Source organism: Gallus gallus, chromosome 3 (genome assembly GCF_016699485.2).
Source record: "Gallus gallus isolate bGalGal1 chromosome 3, bGalGal1.mat.broiler.GRCg7b, whole genome shotgun sequence".
In the NCBI taxonomy this organism is placed as follows: Eukaryota; Metazoa; Chordata; class Aves; order Galliformes; family Phasianidae; genus Gallus; species Gallus gallus.
In genome coordinates, this window is record NC_052534.1 from 101789853 (window position 1) to 101807907 (window position 18055).

The window sequence follows — 18055 nt, forward strand, 5'->3', positions numbered from 1 at the left end:
AATCTGGTATTATGAAATGCCTGAGAAATATTTTAAAACACACAAAACATTGGCAAGTTTTAATCCCCATTCCTGGCTTCATTAAAGGTAAATTGTAGAGCATATAAGTAAATTGACAATTTGTTGGTACTGAAAGCTGACTGCCTGATTATAATTATGTCTTAACTAAGAATTAGGTGCACTGTGCGAGACTGCTAAAGGTCCCAGTCAGGAGTTTGGCTTGCAGTGTGTCAGAGGCTATTGAAACTATCAGGAAAAACATCCTTTCTGTTCCACAGATTTAACAATCTATTTCTAAATCCGTGGCTGTACAGCATTGAATTGTAGATATGCATGCGGAGATTTGCTTGTTTTTCTGGGTGAGGGAAATGAGGTAGAAGAAGAAAATACTTTAATTTCAATGGGAAGATTCTTGCCAAGGATTACTATTTTCATGTGCAACAGAAAATCTGCACCTTGACATGCTGTAATATGACTCTTTCAAATGTTCTCTCAACTCTAAAGTCAAATTGCTTAAATTGCAAAATGATTAATCAGTTCTAAGTTGGATTCTCCTGCTAAACTGAAATGCCTTGCATAAAGAAGACTGAGTTTTTGAAAATACTTTTTCCTCAGGGACTGCACTGCTATCTGGTCAGAGCTTTTTTCCTGGTCAGTTGCCTATCTTATTGTAAGGGTCTTCACAAGAGTGTGACACTAGTTTCCTTTCCAACTGATCCTTTGCTCTTAAGGAAGCAATCTCTGTCATTCCTCAGACAGACTCAGAACACAGTGGTACAAACTAATAATACCAAACAGCAGTGTAATTTCCTATGGGGAAAACATATTTTCTGCTGGTAATTATTGCCAACAGCAACCTTGGAAATATCTTATAACATTGTTTAAAACATCAAACAGAAGGAACTGCTTAGTATCAAGGATGACTAAAGCAGGAACATGGGCATCCACACATGCACACACACACTAGATAAAATGTTGATGTTTAGAGGCCTACTAGATGTAAACATTGACTTTCGGTGCTGGTTCAGTTTACACTTGAATTTAGAATGAAAATATACCACTTAATACAGAATGATTAACACAAATAGGCAGAACTAGCTGCATTTGTTATGACAGACTTATTTAATCTGCTTGGCATTAAAGCTGCAGAAAGATCAGAACTACACAAGAAAACCAGTCAGCTGTGCTTGAGGAAGTGTAGTAGCAGCTGATGGCAAAAAATAAACAAAAAGTTATTCAACAATTATATCCAGGTGCTTTACAAACAATAGACGCTTTGTTAACGAGTGTGAAAAACACTAATTTACTTTGTGTGATGAAGCATGTGCACTAGAAGCGAGGTGTGTGACCGAAACTGAAATGTCTGTGGACTTAATCCTGCCCTGAATTACTTGGAAGCAACTCCCATTATCTTCAAATGACAGAACTAGCCCTCGGCTGGGGAAATTAATCTTCAGTTTAAGTGTTCACACAGAGAACAGTTGGCTGGGATGGTGAGATTTCTGCTCTGTTCCAGATTTTCGGTTGTAGCAAGTACCTGCTCTCTTCTTCTGTAAGAGGGAAGGGATGGGACTGGTGTTGGTGGTGCTTAGTCCCTCAGGGAGAGGACAGGATGGACAGTTTGCAGCAAGTTAGCATTCCCACATTTCTGCATGGGCTCTACTGGGAATAAATACACTTTTCTAGACAAGTGCTGAAGCCATCGATTAGCTTTACGGAGATCTGTTTTAAGTGGCTTTCTGGATTAGAAGCTGATGCTGAACCCCTCTTGTGGATGCCAGATGGAGCTCAACAACTTAAGAACTCACTCCTGTGAATGGGGCTAACTCCTCTCAGGTGGAGTGGATTTAATTGGTATGAAAGCTCATTGTAAATACACTTAACCATTGCTCTAACCAGTAAGCAATCTCCTGTACCACTGGAATTGCTCAAGACAAACCAGCATTTCCTTCAAAGACCCATAACAATGCTATATAGAGATATTCATCATGTTAAAGAGTTAGGAGGGCAGACAATGAGCACTGGTGGACGTTGTCCTGACAAGAAGCAAAAGCAAAGCACGTCACGGATGGCTAGTCTTTTTTAGGAAAGACAGGCCAGCAAGGCCAGGTGGTGGGGTTGCTCTTTATGTGAGAGAGCAACTAGAATGTATCAAGCTTCACCTCGGAGTGAATGATGATGGAGTGGAGAACTTGTGGGTGGGAATTAAGGGGCAGGCTAATATGGGTGACACTTGTGGGTGTGTACTATAGGCCACCTGATCAGGAAGACGAAGTTGATTAGGCTTTCTACAAACAACTGGAAGTAGCCTTGTGATTCTGGGCACTGGTTCTTGTGAGGGACTTCAACCATCCTGATATTTGTTGGATTAGCAACATGGCCAGGCATGCACAGTCCAGGAGGTTCCTGCAATGTCCCGAAGATAACTTTATAATGCAGGTGGTAGGGGAGCCAATGAGGAGAGGTGGGCTCCTGGACCTTGACCTTATGAACAAGGAAGGGCTGTCTGGGGATGTGGGCTGTGAGCAGCTTAGGATGCAGTGATCATGAGATGGTGGAGTTCGGAATCTTGTGCGGAAGAAGCAAAAGCAGTAAGTAGGATTGCAGCCCTGCACTTCAGGACAACCAACTTTGACCTACTCAAGGACCTACTTAAAGCTATCCCATGGGCTAGAGTGATGGAAGGAAAGGGAGCATGTGAGATTTAGCGGACATTCAAACACCACTTCTTCCAACCTCAAGATCAATGAATGCATCCCTAAGTGTAAGAAATCAGGGAAAGGTGGCAGGATACCTGTATGGATGAGCAAGCCGCTCATGGAGAAACTCAAAGGGAAGAAGAAGGTCCACAAAATGTGGAAAAAGGACCTGTCCACTTGGGAAGAATGTAGAAACACTGTCAGGGCCTGTAAGGATGCAAAGAGGAAGGCTAAGGCCCACTGGGAATTTAATCTGGCAAAGGAGGTAAAGGATAACCAGAAAGGTGTTTTTTAAGTATGGCAACAGTAAAAGGAAAACTAGAGAAAATGAGGTGGGTGCCCTGATAAGGGTATGCTGACAAGGCAGAGATACTAAACACATTCTTTGCTTCTGACTTTACTACAAAGACTACCTCCTGGGAATCCCAGGCCCTGGAAATAAGAGTCTGGGCAAGGGAAGACTTCCCTTTGGTCAAGCAGGACATGGTCAGAGATCACCTAGCCAAAATCAATATGCACAAATCCATGGGCCCCAATGGGATGCACCCACATGTGCTGAGGGAACCAGCAGAAGTGATTGCTGAACCTTTCTCAAAAATATCTGAAAGGTCATGGAGAATGGGAGAGGTGTCTGAGGATTGGAGGATAGGCAATGATGCTCCAGTCTTCAAAAAGGGCAAGAAGGATGATCCAGGAAACTACATGCCAGTCAGCTTCACTGACATCCCTGGAAAGGTGATAGAACAACTTGTTCTTGATGCCATCTCCAAGCAACTGGAAGAGAAGATGATTATCAGGAGTAGTCAGCATGAATTCACAATGGGGAAATTGTCTTCGACCAACCTGGTAGCCTTCTATTTTGTCATCACTGGCTGGGCAGATGGGGAAAGAGCAGTGGATGTTGTGTACCTTGTCTTCCGCAAAGCTTCCGACACTGTCTCTCACAGCATCCTTATAATGAAGCTTAAAAAGTGCAGGACACATAAGTGGACAGTAAGGTGGGTTGAGAACTGGCAGACAGGCAGAGCTCAGAGACTTGTGATTAGTGGCATAGAGTCTAGTTGGAGGTCTGTAACTAGTGGTGTTCCCCAGGGGTCAGTGTTGGGTCTGGTCTTGTTCAACATCTTCATCAATTACCTGAATGAAGGGATAGTATCCACCCTCATACTTTAACTTTACAGTGAGGGTGACAGAGCACTGGAACAGGTTGCCCAGAGAGGTTGTGAAGCCTCCTTTGGAGATATTAAAGACCTGTCTGGATGTCTACCTAAGCGAGCTGCTGTAGGGAACCTGTTTTAGCAGGGAGGTTGGACTTGATGTCCTCTAGAGGTCCCTTCCAACCCTTGTAATATTATGATTCTTTGATTCCGTGTGAAATACTGTGTTAGCTGAGTATAGAAATTACACACAGATGTGTGTTGCCCTTAGTTACACGGAATATGTTACAATCATAGAATTATATAATCAAAGAATCACCAAGGTTGGAAAAGACCAAAAAGATCATCCAGTTCAACCGTCCACCTATCACCAATATTTCCCACTAAACCATGTCTCTCAATACAACATCTAAATGTTTCTTGAACACCTCCAGGGTCGGTGACTCCACCACCTCCCTGGGCAGCCTATGCCAGTGCCTGACCACTCTTTTGAGAAGAAGAATTTCCTAATGTCCATCCTGAATCTCCTCTGGCACAACTTGAGGCCATTCCCTCTATTCCTATCACTAGTTACACGGGACTTCCACCTCGCCACAACCTCCCTTCAGGTAGTTGTAGTTCTCAGCTTAGTAGGCATTAATCTCCAAAAAAACTTTAAGATACAAACTGTAGTTTACCCATGAATATGGCGTAAGTGTGTGTTTAAGTACTTTGCTGGGATTGCAGGGATCAGCTGCAGAATATATACGCTACCTTGAGAATAGACTTAGATGAATCAAGGTAAATTCCCAATCAGTGAGCACAAGTTATGACAGAACCATGAGCTCTACTTTTGATATTACTTGGAGAGCTTTAGGCAGACACCTGTCAGGGAAAAGGCATGAGTCTGCTGTGGGATCTTTTATCTGAATTCAGGGTGCTTTGTATTGAGCCTTGGTAAAACAAAGTGACAACAGGCAGATGACAGTGGATAACAAAAAGCAACTGGTAGCTGCTAGCATTTAACTGGCATTTACTTTTTTTCAATATCCTTTCCACTTTGCTGGTTACCCTTTCATTTTAATTCCATTTGCAAGGTATTGCTAGACTCCTTGCAGGTCTGTGGGAGTAAATCAGATCCCTAGGGTTGAAACCCCACCAGGGGTGAATAAACAATATCCCCTTCCCAAGCCTAATCCCAAATGGGCCTCACATTTCATGGAAATGATCAGCAGTTTCACTATCAAAACATTCACGCCTTATGAGTAATATTTATGATGGGAGTCTTTTACATTGAATTTTTCCCCCAAGAAGAGGAATAATTAACAGGAATAAAACCAATGAGAAATTTCCACATTATTACTATTATTTTCACAAGATTTTCACAGGAAAGTAAAAGGTTTTGCAAGTAATAAAAAGTCCTGTTAAATGTCTTTCTTTCTTTTGGAAATGGGGTAAATTATGAAGCAGATTGACTTTAAAAATAAATAGGACTATAAATATATAAAAGTCATTGCTTTCCTCCAGTAATTTAATATGAGCATCCTACTTTTAAATGAGGAAAACTTTAGTTCGCTCCCAGAAAGAATAAAGCAGATGTGAGCTTTTTCCATCGGCTGAAGTGCAGCCTTGGTAAGGTGAGTTGTCCGACGACATTAAACAAACATTTTAGTCAGGCATCACACAGGAAAATAAACAGTAGCAGAGGAAACATGAAAATATTAAAGACTGTTATTCTTTGGCCCCTTTTCCTGTGAAGCAGGTGATAAAATATTACTGTGTTTCCACAGGTAAGGAAACACTCTTAAACACTTTGCAGAAATACGTATTACGATCATCACTTAAAATGTCAGAAGTGGATAGGACTCAACTGTGACAGCACACAGGAGCCTGCAGAGAAACACGGCAGGAGCGGATTTAGCACACTGGGTCAGACTGTGGGCTGCCTACAGCAGCCTTCTCACCCTGGGCAGCATGTGGAGGTTGTAAGTTCAGATACAGGCAAAAAGCATCGTCAGAGATGATTCCTGATTTCAGGAAATGTTTCTCCTGAATACTGCTTAGTTAGAAGCTAGTGAGAAGGAGAGAGGTTGTCTGCTCTGTTGCTTTTGACCTCTTTATGCCCCATGGAGTATCAAGGAATGCATACAAGAAGAAGAAAGGAGATCTGCTGAGTTTCATCCTTGTGTGCATGCTATGCTACACTACACTGTCCAGATATAAACTTATTTAGTTTAGGTAGATACAATTTGCTCATCATGCTGGCAATTTCTGCTCTTCGTGAAGTTCTGTCTACCTATACATCATCTCTGAAAATCTATACAGATTTAGCTATAAAAGTAGAAAAAATATCCTTAGAATGATTTCATCATTGTAGGCAAAAGTTTACCCCTCTAGCTGATGAGGTTTGTGCAAGTTGCTCATGACAAACATGTCTAAATATATATTTATAATCATAGAATCATAGAATCTCCAAGGTTGGAAAAGACCCACAGGATCACCCAGTCCAACCATTCACCCATCACCAATATTTCTCACTAAACCATGTCCCTCAACACAACATCCAAACGTTCCTTGAACACCTCCAGGGTCAGTGACTCCACCACCTCCGTGGACAGCCCATTCCAGTGCCTGACCACTCTTTCAGAGAAGTAGTATTTCCTAATGTCCAGCCTGAACCTTCCCTGGCGCAGCTTGAAGCCATTCCCTCTAGTCCTATCACTGGTTACACGAGAGAAGAGGCCGAACCCCAGCTCACTACAATCTCCCTTCAGGTAGTTATAGAGAGCAATAAGGTCTCTCTCCTGAGAGACCTTAAGAGGTTAAACTAATGGTCAAGAAGGTGTAAGATCTAAAACTGTTGCCTTGAGATGCACCTCAATGTACAGTTCTGCCTATGATCAGCTATGGGATGCGGGGCAATAATTCACTGCTTGTCTTGAGCAATGCTCCTTGATGCTCACTGGTTGTCTTGAATATCAAGTTATTTTAAAAATGTTTTTGGAATAAAATGACATTGCTAGTTCAATGTAAACTAAGAAGATAAATTTGACTAATACTGCATAAATTGCTAGTAGTTAAAAAACCATAGATCCCAGAGATGAAAGTGTAGAATATAATACGCAATGCCCCTTTGGCCTTACATGCCTCAATGGAGGGTTTAGTTCCATACAACTCCAATCAAAAGAGCTCTGCCTTCTGCGCTGGAGTTAGAAGGGCTCATTGCATCTCCCATTCCTCTTAGAAGTTAAATTTTAATTTCAGTGTGAGAAAACACCATTGTACATAGCTTTCTAAAGAACTCAGAGTGAGCAAAGCACTCTTATTTCACCACTTCACGTGAATTTGCTTATAAAATGCTTGTCTAATACTTTAAAAATACTATATATAGCTCAGAAAAATACCAATGGAATAATTGGAGGGGCTCAGGAGTGTCAGAAAAGTAATGTCACACACTGCCCTTACCTACGCACTTTAGTTAGATAGGTATTTCTACAGCAATTTAGCCTCAAAGTAGAGTTCTCCAAAAATTTCCTGTTTTTCTTGTCAGGAAGTGGAAGTAAAGATCTGAAATGAGTTTTCAAATAAGGTAGGAAGCAAACAATAGGACTATGTCACTAGAAACCAGCAGTTGTAAATTTTAATGCAGTCAAAGCTTAGGATATCTGCCTGTCCTTCCAGCAGCAGGGGTACAACTCAGAGCACACGGTTTTCTGATGCCAGCAGCAAGATGAACAGCCAGTAGCTACAGAATGGGATTTATCTCCTCTAAGTTCAGATAGTTTGGGGCACCACATTATAAGTAGGACATAACATTTTTAAAGAGCATTTTGTATAACAACTGAGTTAACACAAAGGCTTACATTCCATCATCATAGATGTCTGCAGTAACTAGAAGCCTACATTTCACTGGCTTTTGATGCAGTTTTGTCTCCCAGGTGCTACTTGCTAGTTCAGAAAATTTTATCCTATGACAGAACTTCCTCCTTTGTGGCATTTCAGGCATGTAATCTTGCTATCCTTTACAGACACGGAACAGAAGTAGCCTAGGTTCTCTCAGCTGGGCATCTAACCTCCCAGACAGGATTGTGGACTGTATGCAGATTCCAAACTTAGGCTTCAGAGTAGTTTGCCTAACACTGCCTTAGCACTTTTTTCTCTGTAAAATGAATGAAATACAAACGCTCCACATGAAATCTGAATGCCTTCACACTTGGCACAAGATAGGGTTTAAATCTAATCTCTGACGCTTAATCTTCACTCCTTGTCTTCTTACAACATCTCTTGGACTCATAAAATAAAATGAAAATCTACTGTCTCCAGCTTTCATGTGTGTGACAGCTGAAGCCCCTCTGAAACTCTCATTTCAGATTTCTGAGTTCCCCCTTCCCCAACCTGCGTGCATTCCACAAAGCAGACCTTTTCCCCCCTCCATCGCTCTCCAGATTTCTGTATTCCCCTGCTCAGTGAAGAGGTTAAACAAACAGGGAGATTCCTCAAGGGAAGTCACAGGTTCAAGATCACAAAGGACGACCACGTTTGGGCCAGTTGGAGGTTTTTCTTGCTATTGTGCTTATCTGTATCTTCCCTGTCATCCAGACGTTAACCTCTGACCTGTGAGTCCGCCTCTCGAAAAAGCCTTGCAGTGTTTACCTATTATGTAATGTCTGTGCTTTTGTGGAAACTCTGCAGAAACAAATGGAGGAAGTTTGCCAGTCAAACTGGTGGACAATAAATCCTGTCCTATGTAGATAGAATGGTTTACTGTCACTGTAAGTCTGCTACTGGCATCTGTCACTGAAGAAATGTTTACAAATTTCAACAGGCTGGAGTGCCAAAGAATTCCAGGATTGAACAACTATACAATATTTGTGGAATAACCATTGCTGTACAGTACAGGGGTATCCTTGTTTTGCAAGCCTGAATACACAGAATGACATTTCAGATAACTCAAGGTCACTAATGTTCAATTTTTCTGTCTATTCATCCCAGACATTCAGGAATGTAAGCATCCCAATTCCAGTTAGTTGTCATACTTTTTCTGCTCTAAAATTTCTTTGCCAAAAGCTTAAAACCTCAAACTGCCTTCAGACCCCTTTGCTTACTTTTTATAGGTTCATTTTTATTTTTACGCTCTGTCTCCCTATCCTACCCTACAATCAGTTTTCTTTGCAACCCCTGTTATCTCTCCTCTTTCTGCATTATTTCCCCTTTGGGACTAGATTTTATATCCCATTACCTTTATGGACAGTGTAATCACAATGCTACTGCTGTTTGACCGGGACTTCTCCATGATGTCAGTTGTAAGGTTTGGTCAATGGAAAACTTAGTTTGGATAAGAAGCGGGGAGCAAACATAATCTGAAACAATGGGATAGACAAGTAATACAGTTCTTCCTTCACAACACCCTGACCTCTTGACTGTTTCACGTAAGGGCCCAATTCTGCTGCCACTGAAGGGATCTTTTCATAGAATCATAGAATCACCAAGGTCAGAAAAGACCTACAAGATCATCCAGTCCAACCGTCCACCTATCACCAATATTTCCCACTAAACCATGTCCCTCAGTACATCTAAACGTTTCTTGAACACCTCCAGGGCAGCGACTCAACCACCTTCCTGCACAGCGCATTTCAGCACCTGACCACTCCTTCAGAGAAGAAATTTTTCCTAACGTCCATCCTGAATATCTCCTGGCACAGCTTGAGGCCATTCCCTCTAGTCCTATTGCTAGATCTGTGGGAGAAGACGTTGATCCCCAGCTTGCCACAACCTCTTTTCAGGTAGTTGTAGAGAGTGATAAGGTCACTCCTGAGCCTCCTCTTCTCCAGACTGAACAATTCCGGCTCCCACAGCCATTCCTCATAAGGCCTGTGCTCCAGACCTCTCACAGCTTTATCGCCTTTCTCTGGACACGCTCCAGGGCCTCCATGCCTTTTTTGTTTTTTTTTTCTGTTCAGTTTTGGGCCTCTTGGCCATTTGGGCACACTGCTGGTACATGTTCAGCTCATTGCTGACCAACACCCCCAGGTCTGTTCCTTCCACACAGTTTTTCAGCCACTCTGCCCCAAGCTGGTAACGTTGCCTGGAGTTGGTGTGACCAAAGTGCAGGACCTAGCACTTGGTCTTGTAGAACTTCATCCCATTGGCCTCAGCCCAGCTATCCAGCCTATCCAGATCCCTCTGCACGGCCTTACTACCCCCAGACAGATTGACACTTTCTCCAAACTTTCTGTCATCTGCAAACTTACTGAGGGTGCACTCAATGCCCTCATTCAGGTCATCAATAAAGATACCAAACAGGACAGGCCTGACCCCTGGGGGAACGCTACTTGTGACCAGGAACACCACTCATGTCTCTTGATCTCAATGGGAGCAGCACTAGGCCTTATAGTTCCACTATAATTAAGTTTTCAAGCCTCATTTCCTTTCAGAGGAGAGAAAACGTTGTGACTAAGCTTTGGATGTGGTAACAAATCCCTGGCAGGTTGGTTTGTTTTAACGGACGTATTAGTTTTAAGGAAACTTTTACCATCTTTTCTGCCCTTAATCACAGCTTTTATTACAATTACAGTAATGCAACAGATGTACATGCCAAAGGCAATACGTGTATTTTTAATGAGTTGACATGCAACCTTCCTGGAGAGGAGGAACATCTTAATTTGCTCAACATTTCTCAACCATATCTAGCAGTTATTAAGGGACAAGGAACAAATCAGAAAAGTATTTATCACAAATTCAGAGGCTGACTGAGTCACGGATGGGCAGTTCTGTAGGACAGTCTCCGTTTTTGTGCTAAGGTTAGCAAAGTTTTGCTGAAGCGTTACACTATTGTCCACAAAGGATACAAGAGAAGGCCAACAGGCAATATCCAGAAAACCCTAAGGTTATTAATCCATGCATGTGGTCCTGAGTCACTGGACTGTAAAATACCATCACTTTCCAAAGATGGAATCGAAGAGGAATTCTAAGAGATGATATCACAAGCCCAGAGGAACTAGTTGCATCACAAGGCCTATTTATTCAAGTTTTACAAGACATTGGCTTACAGGGACTTTCATTCTGGTATAATGAATTCAGTCAATAAATTGAACATAGAGATCACGTCCCATGAGAGCAAGCCCCTTCAGCTGGACTTCTTGCTTTAATTTTCCTTGCAGTTTGGACACATTGGTGCACCCAGAAAAATTACCTTTGGCTGTCACGCCAGGACAGATACACTTGGGGACTGAAAAACTGAAGAGTTGGGCTCCAACAGCAGCACATCAAATCCGCCCTCTTAAAATATTCCTGGCACTGCAGTGGTCTGTGCCAAACAGCACTCACAAACAATGACTGGCCACAATTTTCTGGAGGTTAGTGCAGGCCAAGGACCATTTCCACCACAATCCTGGATGCGGCTACCTGCTTTGAGAGGTAGAATTTTATCTGTGTGGACCAGAGTATTCCTGGCTTGTAGAGATGTGACCCCACAGACCTTCACATACCTTTCTTTGAGACTGAACTAGCAAAGGAAGAAGCCTGAATTCCTACTGTACATATGACTGCAGGGATGTTTTCTCTTTCATCATCATAAAATTTCCATAAATTAACAGGAACTCAAGCAGCAGACCATATGACTTCCATCAGGAGTTTACATTATCAACCAGCAGCCTGACTTTGTCAGGTACAGGGTGCTGCGACAGAGCCACTATTCTTAGGGCAGTTTTGTACAACATAAACAGCACTGTCTGGGTTTGTCAGCAAAAACCCTGACTGCCCATCCTGCTTGCAGCCTCTGTACAACCCTACAGGCAAGTTTTTGGTACAGAGTAGCACATTCACAGATGAGGTTAAAGGGACTTGCTGCAAGCACAGAGTCACTCTGGCACATCTGTTTGGACGATTAGGAGGTAAAATTAACTGATAGAAGACAGAACACAACTGGAAATCTAGGAATGTGTTTTTACTACTATTAATGCAATCTAAACTTCCTTCTTGCTGTTATTACTGTGTTAGCATGTCAATTCTATTCCAAATTGTTTTCAACTGCTAACTTACTAAAATACCTGGAGTATAGCACAATCCACGTTCTGGTTTTCATTCAAAATGTAACATAATTTATCTGAAATTATTCCCTTTCTTAAAGCTGTTCCTGTTGCTAGAACGTGCAAACTATGCATACGGTGTGCCATATCAATGGAAGGACATTAATCTTCTGTCTTTGCCCAAAAAAAGCATTGAAATTCTTCTGTGCACAAAGTAACTTCTATGTGTCTCTTTACCTAAATTCACCAATCCTCCAATTCAGTTTACAAAAATGACAGCGAGAGACAGTTAAATCACAGCTCAATGAAACTTAAGTGGAGAACCCTTTGTGAAACTGATTATTGATCTATTCCACTACACAGTATGAAGGAAATGCAAAAAGTAAGGAGGGATGAATAAAGAGATACTGCTAACAGTATAGGTCAGGGTTTTCTTAACAAATATAGATGCTCTGGGAAAGGATTTTATTTTCCCTTGAAGATTTTTCTGTTTGGAATTGACAAATCGAGATTTTCCTATAGCCTTTAATTTTAGAAAATTTTCCAATTTACGATTTATTTGTGCTTTAGTCCTAAGCTTTTGTCTACAAAAAGCCCAACCTACATTCACTCAACAAGAGCAGTACAAAAGCTGAGGCAATCAAAAAACCCCGCGTGCTCACCGATGCAATCCACGCTGAAGAGATTGACTGAGGTCGTTATTGAAGATTCATCGCAGGTCTTCATGCCCCGCAGAGCAAAGCGCACGAGGGAGGCCTTGATGCCCTCGGGCAGGAAGGACAGCAGGTAGACGGGCATGTAGAGGGCGTAGCGCAGCTTGCACAGCAGCGGGGTCATCAGCTTGCCCTGCGGGGACTGGGCCATGCGCTCTATCGTGGGAAACAGCAGCACGGAGCGGAGGACCTGTGGGACCAGGAGAAAAGTCAGCAACACCTGCGGCACCCAAAGAAGCCTTTCAGGCGCTGTCACCCATCTGCCACTTGGGTTTGCCACATGCAGGCATATAAAGAGGCATTTTGTGTGCCCTGACCACAGCATTACTTGAGTTGGAAGGGACCCTTAGAAGTCACCTGGTCCAACTCCCCTGCAATGAACAGGGACACCTACAGCTCCATCAGGTGCTCAGAGCCCCATCCAGCCTGACCTTGGGTGTCTCCAGGGTTGAGACATCCACCACCTCGCTGAACCTGCTCCAGTGCCTCACCACCCTTACTCTAAAAAACTCCTTCCTTATATCCATTCTAAACCTTCTGTCTTTAGATTTGAAACCATTTCCCCTTGTCCAATCACAACAGACCCCGCTGAAGAGTCTGTCCTCTTCTTTCTTATGACAGATGCTGAAAGGCTGCTTCCATCTAAAGATGGCTATCATCTTAATGTTTTCCTAAGACAAAGTTGGGTTGGGAAATGTGGACTAAGGATGGGAGCGCACAGTGGGGAGCCCATCTGGGACAGAAGGTGCCAGCGTCCAGCAGGCACTGCCCCACCAGAGGGCAGCAGGCAGCCCCACATCCAGCATCCAGATTGTCTGACAGCACACAGGAGTGTCAATGGGCAGTTCCATATCGACACGCCCGGTAAGGACAGGAGCATAAGAGAACAACCCCACCACTGAGATGTACACAGTGATGCACATCACTGCTTTTAGCACGTTAGAGTGCTAAAACACAAGAGATGTGTTTTAAGGCAGGTAAAGTATTTTATATTATGATAACAGAATACATGGCAGCCTTAAATTAGCATAAAAGTAATTAAAAATGCCACCCATGGTAACTAAAAGCAAATTAATGTATGCACTCTCCGTTATATCTCCACATTAATATTAAACCAACATTCTCAAACAATACCTGCTGCTTTTTCCTGGATGTGAAACATGACTATGATAATTCATCTACAAAAAAGCCTCAAAGATACACAACTACGGTACCTAACAGAAATATCAAGGCAAAGTAAGAGAGATTTTGGATATGGCATTTGCAGATAATTAAGTATAAACCACAGTGCCTTGTTGGCAACTAACATGGATAGATGCAGTTATATATGCAGTTCTGTATGTCTTTTCTCTGCGTATATCACTCTACAGATTGCACAAGTTAGATTAATATGTTAAAAAATATTCCAGAACTATTTCAAAATGAATGTCTTTGCTCCCCAGTCAGCCCCAGCTCATGCATGCCAGTGCACCTGTGAGCAGCACCATGCTTGCACAACAAGATGCTTACAAAATCTGGGCACTGTAACGCAGCAAAGTAATTCAGGAAATATCAGTAACTCGCCTTACTGGACTTTCCACAGTATTTTAAAAGCAGACTCTGAAAGCATTATTTATAGCCAATACAGAACTATTTTAAGAAATCCTTCCACTTTCCAGCTGATACTACTTTGGTTTTAGACAAAGAAAAATACATTCTCAGGGAAATCAGTCCTGGGCCTCTTTTTATTAAAGGCAACCAGCAGCTGAAGTACAGGAACGCAAGACTTGTACTAAATTATATGGCAGTTTCGTGATATTTCAGCTAGGAGCTGAACTCCAGCTCTTGTGATCTAAAGCAGATTTGACCTGTGTTCCCAGGCACACATTAATCCTTTGACATTACAGTTTATAGATTAAGCAACAGGATTAGTTGCTTGGAGTGCTGCACTAACCACTGGGGGAAGTCGCTAAACCTTGGAGGTAAAAGAAAGACAAACCAAGAAGGCTGTCAGAACGTCCCATGCATTCCTGCATTTTTTAATGGCATACACGTTTAAAAGATGGTGGTAATAGGGAGAGTAATTTAATTTAATTTCTTTCTTTAATCTCTGTCAGACAATAACACAGAAATTCAAAATGTGTATTATTCAAACACTTATCAACCATGTCTTAGCTTAGTGCTAGGTTCCGAGCCAGGATTCTGAAACATGCATTTGCCTGCAGAATTGCTTAAAGATGTAGTTGAGCTTCTTTGCAAGACGACTGTGGATACAACAGACTTAACATCTTTTGCTATAATAGCACACATGTTCGTAAAAGCAGTACGTTATTTTTGTGCCTTGAAATAAGCGAGTTAGAAATATACAAGTAAAATGAAGGAAAATGGTAGATTCAAACACCTGACATCAGTTAATCATTTTTGTGTTATCAAACGCCATCCAGTTGCAATTGACACCAGCTGAAATCATGTAGTTGGCACTCATATTTCCTGTTACAACTCCCAGGATTGTTATAAACCAGTAGTTCTGATAACAGAGGCCACTACATATTAAAGCACCAGGTATTGTCAGAGCTATAAATGCAACTGTATACATCATTAACTAATGTGTAAGGCATAACGATCCCTTTGTATACGGATATTCTTCTCCTATGTAATAACACAAGTTTCTTGTGATAACAATCAGTCAAAACACCAAAAATGTTACATGTATCCAGTCTGAGAAACCCAAATCTCCTGGTTCAAGCTACCCCTCATTCAAAGTCTAGTGGGGCTTATTGGATAAGCACTGGCCAAGTAAAGACACTGCTCACAGAGACTTGAACGGATACAGTGACTTCTGCAAGCTGGCTGGTGAACCTTCTGGAGGCAAACGTGTCCTGTGCTCATGATGCTCTGAGAGCAATACGGCACACCAAAGCCCTGTCTGTGCTTTGGTCAGCCTGCTAAAAACCACGCTTACCTTCCTGCACGATACTGAAATTGTCACTGCTGATTGTTGTGATGATACACAGCATTTGTGAAGCTTTTTTTTTTTCTACTTGTTTGACAGTTATTTGTTTAAACTGCTATTTAAGTGCAAGATTTCAGCCCTCAGGATGACACATACATTCACAGTTAAAGTTCAAGGTGTTCCTCTTTGGCCTTGTCACCAGGCAGCTTCTTCTGCTTTCGTTGTCTATTTTTAACTCTTCAAATTACATAGGGCTCAAGACCCGAAAGGTTCAAAGGACTGAAATATGATGCAGCATCTCACAAATTTTAGTGTTTTAGCCTTTATTAACAGCAAAAACCCAACATTATCTGCAAACACGTCTCATAATTTAATGTGAGTGTCAAGGCATCTCCCAGTCACTTGTCACACAGTATATATATCACTGGAAGAATGCAGAGGATACAGCCTGAGTGTGCATTCAGAGAACAAACTGCCTTAAATCCCCAGTACATTTTACCTTACAATGGACATCACAGTAGGAAGGTGTATGGACTTCCAGAGCTTTATTTTTGTCCCTCTTCATGTACTTTGGTGTCTATAAATCTATCAACTCCAGGCGTGTTTCATCTGCACAATTTTTACAAGACACAGAGATGAGGAACCACTGAGAGAAAAGTGAGCCCCCAAGAGCACAATGGTGGCCAAGGAGCTCTGGCTAGGCAGGACAACTAAATAACTATGATTCACCTTACACCATCACTGCTTCATGCAAATATTAAATAATAAAAGAAAGGTTTCCCCCAAGCTACCTACATAAAGAACTCATACATTCCTGTACATTTGGACAACCTATGTGGCTTTTCATCTATTTAACACAAGACAGTGGTATGAAAACTAAGAGCTATCACAGTGGGAGGACATCCCCTTTGCTAACTATGATGGGAACTCAGGCCGTTCATTTGTATTCTAACATCCAGCATTTTCACCTGTAAAACACAAAAAATCCTACCTACTGTTCATTCACTTTGCAGAGGTGAGCACATAAGCATGGGACAGGACATCTACATCCAGACAACTGCTATGACTCTCAGAGCCCACTTTTTCCTACACTGAGTTTTCAGTGCATAATGGTTACTTCCACATTTTTGGATTTGCAAGAACAGTTGGAAGGTTTTTCTTTTGATTAAAATGAGAGCAGAGAACAAAACATCCAACCATTACATTTACAACAAAATGGTTTTTATCACTGCACAATTTATTAGTCTTGAACACAGTAACATGGGATTTTTGTAAAATGTTTAAATAGTTTCTATATAAAGACACTGAAAGCATGAAGATCAAATCCAGCCAACAAAACACACTCCTATTTTTCATTAGTGTCTTTTGTTGAAAGAGTTGAAACACATCTGTCAGCTACGATTTCATGTTTGTGTGGGAAATACTTCTTGTTTTAGGGACTAGTAAATGATTATATGAAGGATATAACATTCCAACTAAAAAATGGGATGTCACTTAACAATCAGAGGAGCTCAACACCTCTGAATTGAACAGTTTTGACTATGCATAAGAAATGCAGACTGAAAATTCAGGCACCTGTGATTATGCAGACATTTAAAGTGAAAAGACAGATGTGAGTGTCAGAGCAGGACAGGAGACGTTTTAAAGATTCATCTTTTCCTTCCCCAGAAGAAGCCCCAAGCAGGTGTTGGCTGCAGCTCGACTTTGTTGGTGGCACACTTGGCTCCCAATGGATAGGCTCAGATCTCTCTACTGAAGCTGTAAAGTAACAAAACTGTGATCCACTGAAAAAATATTCCTCCTACACTATCAGAAATGAATGCTTCCCCAGAACAGACCTGATGGTTCACTCTGCTCTGGTTGACGCTTGGACGCTTGCTTTGACTTGTGAGATTGTGAAGGGTTCGCTCCTACTGCATAATTTGCTCATACATGGGTGCAGGAACAGTTAATGCAACAAGCACCAACAAAAGAACATCAGATTAGGATTCCACACTATTTACGCAACACGCAGCCCACAGCAGCCCCAGAGACACAATCAGCTGGCAGCAGCAGGAAGCTATCCATTACTTTTTATATGCGAGCCATCGCGCTGACCCATGGCAAGGAACGCAGCACCCCAGCATTGCTCTGCAGCCACAAAGCCCTGACCCGTACCAAGAGCATCAGGATGTGGGAAGGAGGCAGGACTTCAAATCATGGGACTGGGAAGAAAACAGGAGCAACTTTTACTTTAAAATCCTTCAAAAAAATCCTATGAGAAGCAACAGCCATTTCACCGTCAAACGTAACACTTCTTTTAATGTATCTTGTTCAGCCCATGTATTAGTTTATTATTCCTCTGTTCTGCTGGCAAAGGAAAAGCTATTATCTGTCAGGTGAAACCTAGTAAATTTTTCAAAGATAACATAATGATGCACTTACTGGTAATCTACAGCCTACCCTTGACACAGAGTGCCACATTAATCACAATTTCTTTTACTTGGTCTGCAGAGACGTGTAGGCAAAACAGTTTGGGTCAGGGGAGTGCATCCTGCTTTATTAGCAC

At 41.9% G+C, this 18055-nt stretch overlaps 1 protein-coding gene across 6 annotated transcripts in view; it reads right to left on the reverse strand.

Moving 5' to 3' along the window:
• LDAH (lipid droplet associated hydrolase) overlaps positions 1 to 18055 on the reverse strand; it is a 108428-nt gene that overhangs the window by 25515 nt on the left and 64858 nt on the right. For all 6 annotated transcript variants that reach the window (NM_001031093.2, XM_015284972.4, XM_046938952.1 and 3 more), the window contains one exon: positions 12525 to 12765. In NM_001031093.2, the coding sequence (NP_001026264.2) occupies positions 12525 to 12765 (241 nt within the window). The remainder of the gene's footprint in view (positions 1 to 12524; positions 12766 to 18055) is intronic.